The sequence below is a fragment of the Natrix helvetica genome (genome assembly GCF_964273705.1).
Source record: "Natrix helvetica genome assembly, chromosome: W".
Lineage (NCBI taxonomy): Eukaryota > Metazoa > Chordata > Lepidosauria > Squamata > Natricidae > Natrix > Natrix helvetica.
This window is the reverse complement of record NC_138555.1, coordinates 75919289-75940760: the sequence shown is the minus strand read 5'-3', so window position 1 is coordinate 75940760 and position 21472 is coordinate 75919289. Positions and strand designations below refer to the sequence as shown.

At 40.8% G+C, this 21472-nt stretch overlaps 1 protein-coding gene across 3 annotated transcripts in view; it reads left to right on the top strand.

The window, feature by feature from the left end:
• The window catches only part of LOC309400715 (LIM and SH3 domain protein 1-like), a 337204-nt gene that overhangs the window by 34244 nt on the left and 281488 nt on the right, over positions 1-21472 (top strand). For all 3 annotated transcript variants that reach the window (XM_081969351.1, XM_081969350.1, XM_081969352.1), the window contains exon 2: positions 15939-16033. In XM_081969351.1, coding sequence (XP_081825477.1) covers positions 15939-16033 — 95 coding nt within the window. The remainder of the gene's footprint in view (positions 1-15938; positions 16034-21472) is intronic.

Below are 21472 nucleotides of genomic sequence, written 5' to 3'. Positions count from 1 at the left end.
CGGTTCAGGGCACCGTCTGTGTCCCTGAGTCTGCCTGGGCTGCTGCCAGTGCCACCCATGGAGGGACTGATCGAGGATTTGCTGCAGCGTCAACTCCCCACCCACCCACCCACCCCCATACCGGACATTGTTATGTCACAGCTCTCTCAGAGGCATCCGAGTAGGCTGCATTCGGTTAAAAGAGAGAGCTGGTTTAATATCAACTGTCTGACCAGTGTTGGGAAAAACCTGATTACGAGCATAGCTACACTTAATAACAATTGAACAGCCAGCACACCACAAAAAATCTCACTGTCAGGCCTGCAATTATATTCCTTTTTAGGATTTTTGGCCTGCCACACTTTCTATTATTTTCCTATGCTGTTTCATTAGTGTAGTAATTGGAAGGGGGGAATAGAAAGGAGTAGAATTGTGGAATGTGTTGTTGTCATTCTTTTCTAGAAGCCAAGGTCATCTTTTGTCTCCACACCTCGACACCTGACTGGAACCAGCGGGGTGGAGATGCCAGCGTGGAAGAAGAAGATTGGACCATGTGATGGATTTATGGGTGCGGGGATAAGATCATGAACTTTCAACTGGGTGGAATCCCAGGACGTTCTTCAGATTTGGGATTCCCCAGATGTGCCAACATGTCTGTCTTATTAAATTGGAACTTTAAGGATAGCTCTGCCTTAGACTCTGATTTAATTCTGCATGATATTTGGAACGCTGACACTCACTTTAGGATTCAGAGGTTTATTAGAATTTAAAGCATAGCAAACATAAAACCATTGCTGTAGGTGAGGGTCAGTCAGACAAGTAGTCAAAAGGGATGGCTTGAGACCAATTGGCAACCTCCCTGTAAAGTTTCCTAACGATGCCGTAACTAATTCATAATGAGCCAATGTTTTAATACAGAAACCAGTGATTTATTAACAGCTTCATTAGGCAAGTTTTATTCGCAGCCATTTCTTTGCTTTGTTTATCTGCTTCTGAACTTTGCCCCTGTTCCTTTCCTCCCCTCAGTCTGTGTCATAAATCTCGTTACCCAATAGATACACCCATCTCAAACCAGCTACTGTAATCTGAGATCCGGCTCCTCTGACTGTATGCGTGGAATGTCAACACGGGAGAGTTGACATCCGGCTCCCCCCACTTTTCAAAAGCAATCTGTGCCAGCAAAAACAATTTGAGTACAAGTGTAGGATTCAAGGCTACGTCCTCCTCTCAGGCTTGTTTTGATTTTTTTCATGGAATCTTTTTATAAGGCGATCAGCCTGGATTTCTCCTAGGCGCTGCTTGGAGTGTCCGAGCACGGGTTAACTTCAGCTTGCTGCCCAAGGACTAAGTTTAAAGTTCGTGTATCCACGCCTCTTGCTCCCTCAGAGGCTCAGTTTTAAAAAACTCATTCGCCCTACAGGACGCTTTTTGGGGAGCTCCAGTCCTTGAGCAGCAGGTTGGACTCTCCTAGCTAGTGTAGTGTAGCCTTATTATTCATGGAACCTTTTTATAAGGCGATCAGCCTGGATATTTCTACTCTTTACCCAAGATGCCTCTGACAAGGGGTAGCCCTTCCACTTGATTAAGTACTGGAGTTGTCTCCTGTGCCACCTCGAATCAAGGATGCGTTGCACCTCATAATGGGTTTGACCCCCTACGACCACAGGGCCTGGGGGCTGCCGGGGCAGTGGTCTCAGAGTGGATCCAACCACGGGTTTTAAGAGGCTACTATGGAATACTGGGTGTATCTTCCCTAGCAGTCAGGGCAGTTTCAATTGCACTGAGACTGGGTTGATGATCTTTACTATGGGGAATGGTCCCACAAACTTTGGTCCCAGTTTCTTGCTAGGGAGTCTTAACCTCAAATATTTTGTGGAGAGGTAAACCTCTCCCACTAAGAATGGTCGTTGCGGAGCTCTGTGTTTCTGCTTGCTGGCGTGGAAGGGGTTGGGGCCCCTTTCCTATCCTAAGCCTGCAGGTATCCCCTTGCCACCAGATGGTCGGTCCCCACTTGTCTAGCCAGGAGAGTCCCAGTATAACTGCATCCGTCAATTTGGGGGCTATTGTGAATCGAATTACTTCCCAGTGATCCACTAGCTCTAGTCGCACTGGTTCGGTCAGGTGGGTGGCATAGGTTCCTCCCATTAGGGACCCATCGACCTGTTTGAACCGGATTGGGGTGGGCCAATATTTTTGCTTTGATCCCCAGTTTCAGGACTGTGGTCAGGTTGATCAAGCATCTAGTGCAGCCTGAGTCTATTGGGGCTTGAAAATCCCCCTGGCTTCCTGTTTTTGGGACTGTGAGGCGTATTGGAAAAAGGAAAGGGCGAATTGGTCCTTTCACCATTTGGTCGTTTTTGCCCACGTCGTCACTGTCATAAGATTCTGGTGACTGGTTGCTGTTGCCTGGGGTCGTCCCCCCCTTCATCTGGGTGGGGAGGGACCTCTGCAGCCTGGAGGGCCTTCCAGGATGTGTGGGTGGCCCGTTTGGGTCCCCGTTCCAGTCGTGCCCTGGGTAGCGGCTCTGGCCTTGGCATCGGGGTTGGGGTCGTGCATGCAGATGCCATGTGGCCCACCCCCCTGCATCTGTAGCATTTCAGTGGACTTTGAGGGGGGGCTGGTTTTGGAGCCCGCTGTGTTGCTGTGGGTCCCCATCGGCCGGGTGAGTTGACCTCTCTCTTTCGTGTCCGGTGACTTTTGAGATCTGTCCATACTGTCCTAGTAATGGGCAGTTTTCCATTCCTTTAACCTCAATGTTACAAGATGGTTATTTTTACATGTACTTAAAGCATACACTTCCTCTTTTCCTACAGCCTCAGCCCCCCTCATTTCGGCATATAGGGAACTACGGTGTCCATGTCAGCTACCATTTCATCAGATGCACATGCTGATTACAAATTTTCCTTTATACTTGCATCAGGCAATTAATGTCAATATTGAACCCACCTCAGGCCCCCCAAACTTTATTGTGCTAGAAGGGGGTCCCCATTATTTTCCCCTTATACCAGTGCACCCAAAATAAGGAAACACTCGTGAACTTTGAATTTCCAAAAGTAAAACTTTATTGGATACACCATTTTGGTACTGAAGAATCAAAACCAGCTCTGGTTTTCACACGCAAACGCTTGCTAAGTTAAACAATAGCTTCCCTTTCTCCCCACCCCTGGGTGATCACATTGTCCAATTATGAGATGTCTTTTTAATAAGGGAACAGTCCAACTCCTTCTCAAGCACCTGCAGTGGTGACCTTGATGGTTTCCAGGCTCTCACAATCTGTGCACAACTTCTCAGTATTCCATTCCACCCTTCCCTCCCCCCAGTTTACTGGCAAGTTGAATAGTGATAGGGTTTGAAAGAAGCAAAGCGGTTCAATCTTGACAGTTGGAGCCCGAGTACAGGGTTGCCCTGTTGTGATTTAAGCACCATCAGTCAGCCTTTCAGATCGTGGGGGTTTAAGGGTGGCTGGCACCAACTGTTCTGCTCAGCTCTGGTCAACAGCAGGATGTAATTCATTAGACCATAACCACACATACACAGGCACAAATAGCTCTTTCCTATTAACTAAATAGTACCAACTTGCCTTGCTTCAGAGAGAGAGTTGACCCAAATTTTGCCACTCTTGTAGTCTTACAAAAAGTCCAGAAGGGAAGCACCCGTGAGAAATCTTGGAGCACGCTTGGCGCAAACCACCTCCTGAGGTTCTGCAGAATTGGGCACCTGATAGCCGGCTGGCTCACCAAATTTGTCAGGCAGGAAATCTAGGTCTCGCCTGGCCACAAAGAGGCAAGGATCAATTTTCTCTGAGGCACACTTTATTCAGAATTGGACAAAGGTAGGTCCTATGGACAAAGGTAGAGCTATGGACAGAGGGACCTTGCAATCCTAGTGGACGATCACTTGACTATGAGCCAGCAGTGTGCAGCAGCAGCCAAAAAAGCTAATACAATCCTTGGTTGTATAAACACAGGCATAGACTCAATCCATCCATCCATCTATCCATCCCTCCATCTCTGCATCCATCCCTGCATCCCTCCGTCCCTCCATCTATTTATCCCTCCATCTCTCCCTCCATCTATGCATGCATGCATCCATCCATCTCTGCACTCCTGTCCCCACCCCCACCCCACTGCATCCCTCCGTCCCTCCATCCCTCCATACATCTATATATCTATCCATCCCTGCATCCATCTACCTATCTATCCCCCCCATCTATTCCGCCATCTATCTCTCCATGCATGCATGCATGCATCCATCTATCTCTGCACTCCTGTCCAGCTTCACGTGTTGTATAAACACAGGCATAGACTCCATCCATCCATCCATCTATCCATCCCTCCATCCATCCCTCAATCTCTGCATCCATCCCTGCATCCCTCCGTCCCTCCATCTATTTATCCCTCCATCTCTCCCTCCATCTATGCATGCATCCATGCATCCATCTCTGCACTCCTGTCCAGCTTCATGTGTTGTATGAATCCAACCACTTGGGCTGTGGAGGTGGAGTGGAGTGTTGGAGATCCATGCAAAATAAGGCAACTCCAACCTGGAGACACTCCCCCCTTTCCACTCCCTCCACCCCCCCCCCCCGTGGGGTCCCGGGCAGCGTGAGCATAGCTCCCATCTTGGAGGCGGCCAGCAAGCAAACAAATGTAGCTCTCCAGCTGGGAGGCGGCAGGGTGGAGCCCCGCCTCCAGCTGGCGAGAGCGGAGCAGGCACCATGCGCACCTTCCCCGCAGCCACGATGGCCAAATGGTTGGAGCTGTGCTCGGTGGAGTTTGCAAGTGGGCTCAACAGAGAGAGAGAGAGAGAGAGAGAGAGAGAAACACACAGACAAAGACAGAGAGGGGGGGAAACCAACTGACGGGCAAGCATCTTTGGCAAGGGCACTCTGGCTTTCTCTGAGTCTTACCCCCGGGGTGGGCGCATGAGGTTCAGTGAGGCTAGCCCCCTTTTCCTGCTACCCTGAGCTTTTTTTTATATATAAATTTTTATTTATTTATTTTTCTTTAAAAAAAGAAGCCAACACATACAGAACAAAAGCAAGGAGAAAAAACAACTTTCATCAATTTCATCAGGCATGTCGTTTGGTTACAAGTTTTTGTGCAACAGTTTTTACAATTAAAAATAAAGTCACTGGTTATCCATTAAACATAACTAAATATTTCATTGAGTATTATGTGTTCAAATTACCATTAATATTCTTTCATTTGTGACAGCCCTTATTTCCTTGAATCCCTAATTATCTATTAGGTAACAATAAGTCTATATAGAATTATAATATCGTCTATCTCTAGAGAGTAAAAACAAAGATTTAAACAAAAGATTCCCATTAATTCATATTGCACATTTATACTTTTAGTTAACCATAATGTCATCAATCATCCACAACTCCAAATATAATTTTCCATTGTTAATTATCAATCCATATAGTCATTAAGTATTTCAATTCATATGTGTATCCATTGTTCATTACATCATCATTAGTCCATTTAGTATAGCAGAAATCTTTATAGTATAGAATGATCACTACCTACAATTATACCTAGAAGTTCAAATCATCCCACTCTTATACATTAGGTTCATTATTGTTCAATATATCGTGTAAATAAGTACGCTATTTCATAATAAATAATAAAAAAAACTTTCATAGCAGTAAATATAACTCTATTATTGCATAAGAAAACAAATTCATTTCCAGGTTTTTTTATCTAACCATTGGTAAAACAAATCCCATACTCTATAAAATTGCTCATCCTCTAGTTCTCTAATTTCAAATGTAAGCTTACTCATTTCAGCACAATCCATTATTTTCCGAATAATTTCCTCCTGTGTTGGTAATTTCTCATTTTTCCAATTTTTGGCAAATACAATTCTAGCAGCTGTTAAAACATAATCAGATATTTCAAGTCCTTGTTGTATGTTTCTGGTATTATTCCCAATAAAAAGAGTTCTGGTTTTAAGTCTATGTGTTTATGTATCATTTTCTCCAGCCACATGTGGATTTTAGTCCAGTATCTTTTAGCTTCAGTACAAGTCCACCACATGTGGTAAAATGTGCCCGGCGTCTGATGACATTTCCAGCATTTTTCGGATTTATTCTTAGACATTTTTGCTATTCTTGTTGGGGATAAGTGCCACCCGTAAAACATCTTATACAAATTCTCTTTATATGCAGTTGACATTGTCATTTTATAGTTTTGAGTCCACAGTTTTTGCCATTTTTCTAAATCAATCCCATGCCCAAAGTTTTTCCCCCAAGCTAACGTAGTTTCTTTGACTTGTTCTTCCTGTAATTTCACCTCTAATAGGTAGGCATAGAGTTTTTAAATTACTTTTTCATCGTTACCTGTTAAGATTTTATCTAGTTCTGTCATTTTATCATAAAAACCCTCCTTTTTTGATCTTCATTGTATCTAGAATGTATTTGCACATATGAATACCAATTAACTTCAATACCTTCCTGTTTCAATTCTTGTATAGACTTGAGTTCACCCTCTGTATTTAATAATTCAGCGTATCTAACTGTTTGTTCCTTTTTATATATTATTGAATATGAAAAAGCTTCAATGGTTGATATCCAGACTGGAATTTTTAAGTAATGCAACCTCTTAACATTTTCCCAATTTAATATCAAAGCCTCCCTTATATAATGTCTTCTAAAATAACCATGTGCTTTAGTTCCCTTATACCATAAAAAAGCATGCCATCCCAACAGTAAATCATGACCCTCTACATTCAATAATCTGAATTTTTTTAGTGTTACCCACTCCTTAATCCACATCAGGTTTGTTGCTTGATAATATAACTCCCAGTCAGGTAAGCCCGTTCCTCCGCTTGTTCTAGCATCTTGTAGCAATTTGAGTTTTATTCTTGCTTTTTTCCCTTGCCAGATAAACTTCAAAACTATTTTGTTTAGATCTTCAAAAAAGTCATTGCCCAATCTGATTGGGATTGTCTGGAACAGGTATAAGATTCTGGTTAAGATGTTCATTTTAATTGTAGAGATTCTTCCTATCATTGATAGTTGTACATTTTCCCATTTCATCAAATCAGTCGCAATTTGTTGCTTCAGTCTAGTATAATTGTCCTCCTTAAGAGTGCTGCATCTAGCTGATAGGTCTATCCCCAAATATTTAGCCTTGTTTGTGACTTGAATCTGCAAAACTTCCGCCAACTCTTCCTTTTGTCTTAATGGTATGTTCTTTGTCAAAATCTTTGTTTTATCTTTGTTTATTTTCAAGCCTGCTACTTTTCCGTACTCCTCTATTCTTTCTAACAATTTGAATGCTATCTCTAATGGGTCTTCAAGAATAAAAACCAAATCATCTGCAAACGCTTGCAGCTTGTATCCTTCTTTTTTAATTTTCATTCCTTTTATTTCTTCTTCTCTAATCTTTCTGTTTAAAACTTCTAATGTTAAGACAAAAAGTAACGGTGATAGTGGGCAGCCTTGTCTCGTACCTCTCTTTATTTCAATAGAGTCTGTCAGTTCTCCATTTACCATTATCTTTGCTGTTTGTTTATGATATACCATTTGTATGGTTTGAATAAATTTCTTACCAAAATTCATCTGCTCCAATTGTAAGAACATAAATTGCCAATTCACGTTATCGAAAGCCTTCTGTGCATCAAGAAACATCAAAGCCATTTGTTTTTCGGGAAGGGCCTTATAGTACTCCAAAGTATTCAAAATCATTCTCATATTGTCTTTAATTTGTCTCTTTGGTAAAAAAACATTTTGATCAGAGTGGATAAAACTATTTAGGTATTTTTAAAGTCTCTCTGCTAATATAGATGCAAGTAACTTATAATCTGAATTTAATAAAGAGATTGGTCTATAGTTCTTGGTTTGTGTTAAATCAGTCTCCTCTTTGGGTAGCAATGCAATGTATGCTTCTGACCATGATTTAGGTATTCTACTCTCAGACATCACTTCATTCATAACTTCTAAGAGTGGGAGAGACAAGGATTCTTCAAATGTTTTGTAGAATGCTACTGGTAATCCATCCGGTCCCAGGGCCTTTCCATTATTTTGTTTTTTAAGTGCTTCCGTTAGCTCCATCATCGTTATTTTACCTTCCAACATTGTTCTAGTTTCGTCTGGTATCTGGGGAACATTAGCGTCCTGTAAATATTTTTTAACTCCTCCCTCTTCTATTTTCTCTTGTTCATACAGTTTAGCATAGTAGTCTTGTATAATTTTCTTCTTCTCAGCATTTCCATACTGAATTTGTCCTTGCTCATCTCTTAGCTGCAATATTTTCTTTGCATCTCTCTCTTTTTTCAGGTTATATGCCAACCATCTGCCTGGCTTATTTGCATTTTCAAAGTAGTTCTGTTTAGTACCTCTAATTTTTTGTGCCAGTTCTTCCTTTTCCAGTAGATCCATTTTGTGTTTAATTGTATCCATTTTTATTTTAACGTCTTTTTTTTGTGGAGATCTCTGTAGCTCTTTTTCAAGTATTTTATAGTCGTTCTCTAAAGCTTTATGTGTTTGTCTTTTCTTTGAATTTCTCTTCCTTATGTAGTCTATTATCAGACCTCTAGTAACAGCCTTCATTGTATCCCAAAGATTCTGCATTGATGTATCTTCTTTTCTATTTTCTTTAAAGAAAAAGGCCAGTTCTTTTTCCATTTTCTGTACAAAGTCTTTTTCTTTCAATATGATATTATTTAGTGTCCACCTAGATCTTGTCCTTTGGCCTTTCCATTTGATTGTAATTGGATTATGATCTGCCCAGGTGCTTGTTTCAATCCCAATTTCTTGTACGTTACAAATCAGTTCCGTTGAGGCCCATATCATATCAATTCTGGAAAATGATGAATGTCTATTTGAATAAAAAGTATATTGTTCTTTTATAGGATTTCTTTCTCTCCAAATATCTTTTAGATTTGTTTCATCTATCATCCTGAAAAAGGATTTCGGAAGCAATTTTCTATTTAACTTTGTTGTTTTGTGTGTTTTGTAGTCCATGTTCTGGTTTACAATGCTATTAAAATCTCCCATCATACAAATATCAACATAGTCCAAATCAGAATTTTTTTTGTCGAGTTTTTTGTAAAATTCATCTTGTTTTTCATTAGGAGCATAAATTGCGATTAAGAGTATTTTTTTAATATTAACCATAATTTCCACCATCAAGATTCTTCCCTCTTCATCTGCATAGATTAGTTTCGCTGGAATATTATCTTTAATATAGAAGATCACTCCTCTTTTCTTACAGTTCGCCAGTGTAGTAAACATTTTTGCAAGCTTTGGTTGTGCTAGTAGGTATTCATGTCTCTTTTGAATATGCACTTCTTGTAGGCAGATTATGTCAAGTTTTATCTTTTCTAATTTGTGAAATATTTTCCTTCTTTTAATTGCTGAGTTAAGTCCGTTTATATTGATTGTGACCATTTTTTTCCTCCATGTTTATACTTTATATACAGGATTTATGGCTGTAGTTTATCTGGGTTCTCCTTGTTCTCTGGGATTTACACCACCCACCACGCCTTCTTCTTTATCAATTCCGCCTACAGCACCTTCTATTTTTTCAATCTCAATGATGGGTGCCTTCAGTGGTTGTACCAATAGTTCTTCTTTTCCAGTTTTCTCAGCCATTCCTCTGAAGTGTTCTGCGTAGAAGGCTTCTGCCTTATTGATTGTATCTATTCTGTATCTTTGTCCTTGTCATGCAAATAATAGACCTTCCGGTATGAGCCATCTATAATTAACACCTTTTTTAATCAGAACCTTAGTCAAAAATTGATATTCTCTTCTCTTCTCTCTCACTCTTCTCAGAATTTGTTTGAGAACTACAATCTCCTTGCCTTTATATTCTAATTTTCTATCTCTCGTTTTCTGTAATATTTGTAGCTTGGTTGCTCTCTTAGTAAATCTTACATGAACTTCCCTTGGGAGGGCATTTCTCATTGCATATCTTATATGTACTTGGAACACTTCATCTGTGCCATCCATCATCCTCTCTTGGGATATCTCTAATATGTTTGTTGCTTACCCAAATAGAAAACAATGTTTTGTTTTCTGAATTTTGGACTGAATTTTGCAGTAACACCAGAACAGCTACCAATTGTGGATCTCCTTACAGCCACAGAGTCAGCCATCAGGAACAATAAACTGGCAGAACCCGAACCAGAACAATTAAGGATGAAGGTATCTGCAGCCCTTGCCCGTGCCAAAACACCCCCTTCCAACCTCACAATTCAAGAAAGGAGAGCAGTGACATCCCTAGGAAGAGACCCAAACATCACCATCCTGCCAGCTGATAAAGGAAGATGCACAGTCATCCTAAACACAGATGACTACAAGGCCAAAGTGAACAATCGCTTGAAGGACGCTGCTACATATGAGACTATGAAGAGAGACCCCACCAGCAGTTACAACAAAAAGGTCACTGATTTCTTTTAACACCTACTGAAGCACAATGCCACCAACAAGCCACAATATTAGCATCTTTACCCTGGGGAAGCTACCCCATGCATACGTGGACTCCCCAAAATCCACAGAGAGGGAGCTCCACTCAGACCAATTGTCAGCAGCATCAACTCTGTCACCTACAACACTGCAAAACATCTAACCACCTTATTACCTCCTCTAGTTGGCAACACCACCCATCACATCAACAATTCACAGGACTTTACTAGCAAACCTCAGCCCACACCACATATGTGCCATGGTGGACCTCTGCTTGTCCACTACCAATTTTAAATACAATGAAGGTTTCTACAGACAAAAACATGGTTGCGCCATGGGTTCACCTGTGTCCTCCATTGTGGCCAATCTCTACATGGAAGCGGTAGAAACCAAAGCCCTAGACTAGATTCACAGGAATTCCATCCAATTCCAATACTTGGGTCAAGATCAAAACACAGGAATTGGAAGTGTTCACCAAACATATCAACTCTGTGGCCAGGTGCATCAAATTCACACAGGAAGATGTTAAGGAAAATAGTCTAGCCTTCCTGGACTGTGCAGTACACACTAAGGAAGACAGAAGCCTTCACACTGAAGTTTACAGAAAACCCCCCCACACAGGTGAATATTTACATTTTGATTCCCACCACCCACTGGAGCACAAAACGGGAGTCATCAGAACCCTACACCACTGAGCTGAAGTCCTCCCTAATAGCAAAGATGGGAAAGAAAAAGAACTAAAACACATCAAGGAAGCCCTCAGAATGTGTGGCTATCCAAGTGAGCCTTCATCAAATCTCAAAAAAAACCCAACCCTACAGGGACTCCTCCATAACAGAGAACAATAAACAAAGCAACATTGTCATTCCATACATTGTAGGAATATCAGAAAAGCTCAGGAGGATCTTCAGCCAACACAACATACATGCACATTTCAAACCCAAGAATACACTTATTTATTTATTTATTTATTTATTTATTTATTTATTTATTTTATTTACTGTGCTTCTAGACCGCCCCCTCTCCCAAAAGGGACTCAGGGCGGTGTACAGTCCATGCAAAGAATACATCACAATATAATAAATAAGAAAGTTAAATATGTAAAGTTAAATAAGGCAGAAGCTTTTCCACCCCAAGAATAAAACACACAAACACAAACTGAGCAACATGGTATATGCAGTACAATGCAATGAGCCATGTGCAGATCTGTACATTGGGGAAACAAAACAACCACTTCATAAACCGCATGGCACAACATAGAAGAACAAATCCATCAGAACACGATTCAGCAGTCCATCTGCATTTAAAAGACAAAGGCCACTCTTTTGAAGACAGCAAAGTCCACATTTTGGACAGAGGATTGCTGGTTTGAAAGGGGTCAAAGAGGCCATCTATGTCAAAATTGAACGTTCCTCCCTCAACAGAGGGGAGTGATACGAAATCTATCTCCAATCTACAACACAGTTCTTTCAATAGTTCCAAGATGGCTGCACACCCATTTGCATCACTCAGGTGACCCTGACAACACAGATAATTAGGTGACCTTAATGACTCGCAATATCCTCATATTCTATTTCTGTTATTTTTTGGTGTAACGTCTTGTAAAATTCTTTTTGATTTTTATTTGGGGCGTATATTGCTGTGAGGAGAATTTTTCTTTGTTCTGTTTCTATTTCTATCATTAAAATCCTCCCCTCTTCATCTGCATATTTTTTTGCGTTTATCCATTCTTTAATGTATATTCCAATTCCTCTTTTTTTGTGTGCTAGCATTGTAAATAATTTTCCTAACTTTGGATATTCTAGTAGGTTGTTATATTGGCCTTTGATATGTACCTCTTGAAGGCATACTATGTGCATATTCATTTTTTGTAATCTAGTCAAAGTTTGCCTTCTCTTTTCCAATGAGTTTAATCCATTTATATTTAGTGAGAGTAACTTAACTTCTTGTTCCATCGTGTTATTTGTGTGCCACCCTTAGTTTCCTTGCATTTCTTGTCTCTATTCCTATTCTACTACCTTCTTGTTCTATTTGTTCTCTTTCCTGTCTTCTTCTTTCTTCTCTTTCTCCCTCCTTATTTTCAACTGACTGTTCTTCTTGGCTTCTACTCTCTGGTTCCTCTCTACTCTCTTGTTCTTCCTCTATGATGAAGTGATGTTCAAAGAACTCATGCGCTTTCTCGACTGTGTCTATTTTATATCTTTTATCTTGCCAGGTAATCATCACTCCCTCTGGTGTTAACCATCTGAACATTACATTGTACCTTATTAATTGTTGTGTAAGGAACTGATATTGCCGTCTCTGGTCTCACTATTTTTGGGATTTGTCTCAGATTTTGTATTTCTCTTCCTTTATATGTTATTTGTTCTTTCACTTTTTTATATACTTCATCTCTTACTGATTTTCTAGTGAAGCGTACGTGGATTTCTTTTGGGAGCCTGTTTCTCCTGGCATAATTTGTGTGAATTCGGTACACCTCGTCTATGTCCCTTCTCATTTCTTGTTTGTTTTTTTGTAATATGTTCGCAACAATCTCTGTAATTATTTCCCCTAAGTCCTCCTCCTTTTCTTCTACTATATTTTGAAAGCGCAGAAAGAAGTCAGCTTTTTCTAATTCCAAAAATATTATTTTCCCCCCTAATTGTCTATTTAGTGTAATCAGCTTCTCATCTACCATCTCTATTCTCTTCTCTGTTTTTTCTATCTTTGTTTCTACTTTTTGAATTTTTTGTTCATTTTTTGTTATTTCACTTTGTATTTTCCCTATTCTATCATCTATTCTTCTAATCTCACTCTTCATTTCTCCCATTTCTAGTTTGATTTCTTCATGGCTTCTCCTAGTTTCTTCATGATTTTTTGTAATTGTTTGTGTTTTCAGTATTGTTTCTTGTATTATTGCTAATGCATCTTGCATACACTGAAGGTTTGTTGTTGAGCTCACTTTCTCTAGACCCAGTGTGCTGTCAATTGTGTGCTGGTTGTGGCAACCCCTGAGATATTGGAAAACTGCTATCATGTCTCCCCTAGTCCTTCTTTCTCTTAAACTAAACATACCCAGTTCCTGCAACCGTTCTTCATATGTTTTACTCTCCAGTCCTCTAATCATCTTTGTTGCTCTTCTCTGCACTCTCTCCAGAGTCTCCACATTTTTTCTACATCGTGGCGACCAGAACTGAATGCAGTATTCCAAGTGTGGCCTTCAACACTATATTACTATTTTTTAACTATTCTCTAGGTATACAATATGTTTAGACTAATAAATCCTTAATTTTAATTCTTATATAATATTATGTCACCTATTTATAACATTGATAATTTCAAAGTATCACTGATAGTTCATACTGTATATCCTCTATACTCTCTCTTCCAAATATAATATGGTTCAATACCATTTAACAATATTTTATCTCACCACAGTTCAGTTTACATTTATATTTCTTCTTTCAATGTTCTCCTTCAATTGGTTTCACTAACTAAATATAAAATCTTGTTTGTCCTGGTTTGGTTTGTGTTAACATTTGAGCAACGAAAAGTTCTTACAGTGAGCATCTATCTAAAAAATCCTTCAGGAATGTATGACTGGTATAGTGGATTATTCCAGAAGTAGTTATGTATTAGAATTCCCTTAAATATTCCTACTAGAATCATGAATGTAAATGTTTTACCTAGGAGGTAAAACATTTGAATATACAGGCGAAACTCGAAAAATTAGAATATTGTGCAAAAGTTCATTTATTTCAGTAATGCAACTTAAAAGGTGAAACTAATATATGAGATAAGACTCAGTACATGCAAAGCAAGATAGTTCATGCTGTGATTTGTCATAATTGTGATGATTATGGCGTACAGCTCATGAAAACCCCAAATCCACCATCTCAGAAAATTAGAATATTACATGCAATCAATAAAACAAGGATTGTACATAGAACAATATTGGACCTCTGAAAAGTATAAGCATGCATATGTACTCAGTACTTGGTTTGGGCCCCTTTTGCAGCAATTACTGCCTCAATGCAGCGTGGCATGGAAGCTATCAGCCTGTAGCACTGCTGAGGTGTTATGGAAGACCAGGATGCTTCAATAGCGGCCTTCATTTCTTCTGCATTGTTCGGTCTCATGTCTCTCATCTTTCTCTTGGCAATACCCCATAGATTCTCTATGGGGTTCAGGTCAGGCGAGTTTGCTGGCCAATCAAGCACAGTAATCCCACAGTCATTGAACCAGGTTTTGGTGCTTTTGGCAGTGTGGGCAGCTGGAAAATGAAATCAGCATCCCCATAAAGCTCGAGAGCAACTTTTGCCAAAAGCACCAAAACCTGGTTCAATGACCCTGGGATTACTGTGCTTGATTGGCCTCTTCATTCTTCCTCCATACTCTGGGTCCTTGGTTTCCAAATGAGATGCAAAAGTTACCCTCATCAGAAAAGAGGGCTTTGGACCACTGAGCAATAGGACTTTGGACCACTATGCTTCATTAAGTCCAGGGTCAACGCAGCCGTCTACCAGGAGATTTTGGAGCCCTTCATGCTTCCTTCCGCAGACGAGCTTTATGGGGATGCTGACTTCATTTTCCAGCAGGACTTGGCACCTGCCCACACTGCCAAAAGCACCAAAACCTGAGAATCTATGGGGTATTGCCAAGAGAAAGATGAGAGACATGAGACCGAACAATGCAGAAGAACTGAAGGCCACTATTGAAGCATCCTGGTCTTCCATAACACCTCAGCAGTGCCACAGGCTGATAGCTTCCATGCCACGCCGCATTGAGGCAGTAATTGCTGCAAAAGGGGCCCAAACCAAGTACTGAGTACATATGCATGCTTATTGTTAGGGGTATCTCCATTGGGAGACAGAAAATAGCGCAGCGGAATGTACAGCTAGAGAGAAAAAACGTTGCTAGTAGAAAAAACACACGAATAGAGTTTCAGACACTGCTAGTAAAAAACAAGTAGCTTTATTACTAATAATTGCTTCACAAGCAGTGATAGTAGATATATGTCCAAACACAATTCAAAGAACAAACAATTGCTTACAGTCGCAATTCACGTTCCAGTCATCAAGCGAGCAAGTAGTTATCAAGCATAGGACAAGCAGAGAGAGATAGAGAGAGAGCTCTCCTGACTCCCTCTTATTGTAAAGTTAATTACAGCTGATAAGTACATCCACCCATTTAAAGCAACAACGACCATTTGTTATTGTATATAGATATATGTTGCCTACCCAACACTAGGAGTATACTCCCAACACTTATACTTTTCAGAGGTCAGATATTTTTCTATGTACAATCCTTGTTTTATTGATTGCATGTAATATTCTAATTTTCTGAGATGGTGGATTTGGGGTTTTCATGAGCCTGTACGCCATAATCATCACAATTATGACAAATCACAGCATGAACTTTTAAGTTGCATTACTGAAATAAATGAACTTTTGCACAATATTCTAATTTTTTGAGTTTCACCTGTAAATGTTTTACCTAGGAGGAATTAACCCACTAGCAATGTACTGTAGTGAACTAATGGTTGTTTCTTATATTCCCCTAGTACTGGCATAAATCATGTTTCCATTGTGAAGTCTGCAAGATGACCCTCAACATGAAAAACTACAAGGGCTATGAGAAGAAGCCATACTGCAATGTGTAAGTATGCTTTTCAAAGTTTTGCCCTCATATTTCTAGAGATGCGGAGATCAAAAGTATTTTGTGAGGAACTATATAGATTTTGGTTTGACATCTTAAACTTCCTTTGCAGATAAGTATCATGAAGAAGCTGACTAAAAATATTGCATTTGGAGCATTCTTAGTCCTCTGTAGTGCATTTTATTTTTCCAAATCTCTATAATGGACCGTGTTAAGCCTTTTTTTGTTGGTGATAAATGTGAAATTAATAGCAATAATATATTAAGTGACAGTGACATCAGCATAATGTGTCCTTTGTCAGAGATAAATACTGGTAAGTTTGGGTAACATGTTTGTGAAAGAATAGCAAGGAGAGTTTGCAGATTTGGTGAGAGATTGTTACTTACCATTTTCTTCCCTATTTCAATTTGTCTTCCTAATCTGATTTTTGTGGTGCTGCTTTTGATAGGTTGGACTGTTTTATCCCTTTGTGTAAAGACAGATGCAAAACATGAGTTAAATAGTTCTGCTTTCTCCCTGTTGCTTGTCACCTTCTTGCCACTTTCTCCTAGCAATGGACCCATTGTTTCCTTCACTGTTTTCTTGTTTTTAACATGTTGGAAGAAGCTTTTTTTTGTTAATTTTTACTTTTATGGCAAGCCTTTCTTCATTGTGAGCCTTAGCTTTCCTCACTTCATCTTTACAGGCTCGGGCTATTTGCTGATATTCTGCCTTAGTTATGTCCCCCTCCTTCCACTTTTTATACTTACCTTTTTTTGTCTTTCAGTTTGTCAGATAGTTCTTTATGCAGCCATGCTGGTTTCTTTTGGGAGCTGTTATTTTTCTTCTTCATTGGTATTGTGCTAGACTGGGCTTTTGTAATCTCATTTTTCAAAATTTCCCAAGCTTCTTGAGTTGTTTTCCCCTTGAGGATTCTCATCCATGGAATTTTTCCCAAGCTCTCTCTAAGTTTATTGAAATTAGCTTTCTTAAAGTCCAAGACTCTAGTTTGACTTTGTTCTACTACTTGTGTTTGCATAATGTTGAATTCCAATATTGCATGGTCACTTGCCCCCAGGGTTCCTATGGCTTCAACACCTTCTATCATTTCCTCTCTGTTTTTGGGAATTAAGTCCAATATGGCTGATCCCCTTGTTCCCTTCTCTACTTTTTGGAAAACAAAGTTGTCTGCTAGGTTTGTTAGGAACCTGTTGGATCTTCCACTTGGTGCAGAGTTTGTTTCCCAGTTGATGTCAGGGTAGTTAAAATCTCCCATTACTATTGTGGTGTGCTTCCTACATACCTTAGTTAGCTGACTAGCAAAAAATTCATCTACTTCCTCTGCTTGGTTGGGTGGCCTGTAGTATAGACCTATGGCAATGTCATTTCCCCCACAACCTTTAATATTGACCCAAATGCACTCAAGATAGTTCTCATCATTGTTGTGCTCTATTTCTGTAGAGACGTAGTTATTTCATATATATAGTGCAACTCCACCTCCTCTTTTATTTGGTCTTTTTCTTTTAAATAATTTAAATCCTTCTAGCTGTATGTTCCATTTGTCGGTTTTATCCCACCAAGTTTCTGTATTGGCAATAATATCGTATCTGCCCTCTTTTACTTGAATTTCTAATTCGTCCTGTTTATTCCTCATACTCTGTGCATTGGTGTATAGACATTTGAGTCCATTTTGATTGACCTTGTGTTTACTGTCTACATAACCTGTGTTATGCCTGACTGCCCCTATTTTCTTGCCACTTGTGTGATTCATGCACATGGTATGGCAATCACTATTAAATGCTTGGTTTTGCTTGACAGCAGGAGTGATAATCTTACCCACACACACATCTATGTTACATGCACTTATAACCCTATGAATTTTAGTTTGCTGGGGACAGAAATGTTCTGTATCTATTAATTCTCTGTCCCAGCTCTTCAGTTTAAATGTTTATCAAGAAAATCTGTGACTTTAATGCCAAGTAACTCAGTCCCTTTTTTGGATGGGTGCAACCCATCTCTTTTGTACAGTTTTTCATTGGACCAGCTACAGGCATCATGACTAATAAAACCAAAGCCTTCCCTTTTACACCACTCCTTTAGCCACACATTAAACTCTGCTACACGCTGGCCCTTCCCTTTTTGTTCCTTATATACTGGTAAAACCTCTGAAAAGATAAGCCTACAACCTATACTATTAAGTTCATACCCCAAGTTCTGGAAATCATTCTGCACAGAAAGTACATCTTTCTGGGACAGATCATTAGTGCCGAGATGTATAATAGCATCAATGTCACAGTCCTTACTTGCATTCTTGACTATCTTAAGAATACGCCTCTTGTCTCTGCTGGCAGTAGCACCTGGCAGACACCTGACCTCTTTTAAAACCTCCATATCCTCTCCTAAATTTACATCCCTTACGATTGAATCACCAACCAGAAGGTGGCTTCTCTTTTTGTATACCTTGCTCTTCTTCTGCGACTGATGTGTGATACCTGGTTCCCCATTTCGCCTTTCCGAAGAAAGTTCTTCATTTTGGACCACGATCCCCTGCTTATTTGAGTCATCATTATCACAACTACCTTGACCTATCTCTTTAGTGTCCCCATTAAGGTCAGCAAGGGCACTATATCTGTTTTGCTGGGTCACTGCAAAAGCTTTGTGATTATGGTTCACAGCTCTCAACCTGCCCGATCCCACAGTTGTCCAGACTGCTCTTCTTCTGCAAGATCTTTGTGGCAGAGGGGGCTGATAGCATGGCATCTCCATAGAGTGGAATGGCTGAAGTTGACACCTAGTTTCTGCTTGGAGAGCACAGATTACAGATTCTAGATAGGTGATCTGTCTATGTAGACTAGTAATTTGTTTACAAAGGGGACAGTATCCAAATTTGAAAAGAGTACTGCGAAAGACAGGTGCAAAACAGCTATTACATTGAACTAAGCCGGTCATTTTGAAATAAAATAAAATCACAATCTCAAGCACACTAATCCAGAATGTATTATTGCTATTTTGGTTTATAGATATAACTCCATATCATTTGGATATGGCTATGAACGTGTGCATTTCACATGCTAGCTGTAGAAATATGAGACCTGACTCTGGCCAAAGGTATACATGGCATTCTCCTCCCTTTTCTCTCTTTTTTATGTCAACTTGATAATAGTCATGGAAACGCTTTACAAGTTGACATGTAGTAGCAGAGTCAAGGTTTAAGTCAAAGGTGGTATTCAGCCAGTTCAGACAGATTTAGGCGAACCGGTAGCGGAAATTTTGAGTAGTTCAGAGAACCGGCAAATACCACCTCTCGCTGGCCTCGCCCCTGCCTGCCCAGCCCAGTCACTTCTCACTCCCCTGGCATAGCACACTGTGTGGCTCTTCGCATTGACCACACAGTCTCTGCTCTGTGGCTTGGCTCTTCTGCCTTCCGACATGGTGCATGTGCCCTAACTGAGAGGCCTTGATCTACCTGCCTGGGTAAGTAAGCCTGTGAGTTGCACTTAGGCCCACCCACTCTTCCTGGCCTCCAGCTTGCCTGGCTTGCCTCGCTGTTGCGGCTCCATGCGGGCCGCGGTGCTTGCGGCCTAGCAAGCTTCCTCCCCTCACACCGTCCCCGACATCCAGCTTGCCTGCCTTGCTTGGCCTCTGCGGCTGCATCCCACACAGCGCTGGGAAGCTGCATGGCCACGGTGGCTGGGTGAATGTTCTCCCCCTGTCTGGGAAGCCGCATGGCTGCGCTGGCCGGGAAGAAGCCGCATGTGAGTGATGTCGAGTTGGCCATGCCCACTCAGTCACATGACCCCCCACAAGCCACACCCACCAAGCCACACCCATATAACCAGTAGTAAAAAAAATTGAATCCCACCACTAGTTTAAGTCCGCTCCAAGAATCACGATGGATGAAGGAACACAGAGCAAGAAACAGACAAGTTGTTCCAAGTGATGCTGTGCTCCATGTGCTGGGCTAAATAGCTGATGACGAGTGCAGCTCATCAGGAGGGGTGAAGCTGCCGCCTTGTGAGCAGCCTCCCTGACCTTCATTGTGCCTGCCTTCTGTCAGCCCTGCAAATTCACGGATCAGGTGGAGGAGGCAATACCTCATCATCCCCACTGGCCAGCTTCAGCTGTGCACCTTCTCTCCACCGCTCTTCCCAAAGGGCCTCTGCTTTCCAGCTGCAGCTGCGCCTCTCCTTTTCCTCCATCAGCTGGTTGCCCCTCTGGTGACCTCTCCTCTGATCCTGGCCTCTCCACTCCTGGCTTGGAGCCCTCGACAAATTCTCAGTACTCCTCTATCCCGCCCCCCCAAAAGTCCCTGGAGCCGGCTCTTCCTTCTTGTCCTAGCTGGCATCTGGGGAGTGGAATGGGACAATTAACCATGGGAACATGGCTGCACCCACTCCACCACACCCCTTTCATGGCAGCCAACCCATCACCAGCACTTCTTCCCCACCAATGGTCCGCCAGCAATATTGATATTGGATTTCAATATCGGGTATCTCCTCCTGTTCCACCTTCTTTCTCTCCCACCCCCATTACCTTCTTTCCCAAACAAGGTCATCTTTTTTTAAAAAAACAAGGACTAGCAGTTCCTCATACAAGATTAAATTCTAACTATATTGCAAAACATAATACACTTGATATTGATATTTATATCCATGCCTGAGATTGAAGTTCTGGTGGATTTCAATAGCAGGTGTATCCTTTGTGTCGTGTGCCCCCCCCCCCAGTGATCACATCAGGGGGGTGAAGTATTTAAAGGGTTCACTACAGCTTTAAACACAATTATAATTTACTTCTTTTTAAGTGTCTAGACCATAAATTATTCTCAATTCTGTCTCGTCTCCCTCTCTTTGTTGGAATTAATGAGATTGGATTTGATCAGGATAGTGATTTTAATCCCAAAATTCTTAGACTCTGAACACATCACTGTCCTGATGTGATCACTGGGGGGGGGGGGGGGAGGGAGAGAAAGGATACACCTGATATTGACATCCCCCAGAACTTCAATATCAGGCATATCTTAGATATATTCAGTAAAAATGTATAGCAAGTAACATTATGTTCTCAGAATTATTGTGCTCTTTTTCAGATGCACAGGCTCTTGAGCCTGTTTTAGTTTTCAAGGTACTTGAAGCAAGTGCTTCCTATTGAGAGTGCTGGTGAAAAGAAGTGAAATAAAAGTGAATTGTCAGGTAGATTTCTGCAATAAGATAGGCACTGTATCCCCCCTCAAAACAATCATTTTCTTTTCAAGGATATGATCTTTGAAGATTACACTTAAATATCCATCAGTTGCAAAAGTTCATTTCTCCATAGTGAGGGGAGGAGTATCCAGGATGGGGTTGACCTTGTCCTCTCTTGATTGGACTGAGTCAGATAAGCTCTTTTAGCCACGCCTTGGTCACCAGGCTCCACCCAATTATCGACTCAGTCCATCAACGGACGGCTGTGTTCATCCTGAGA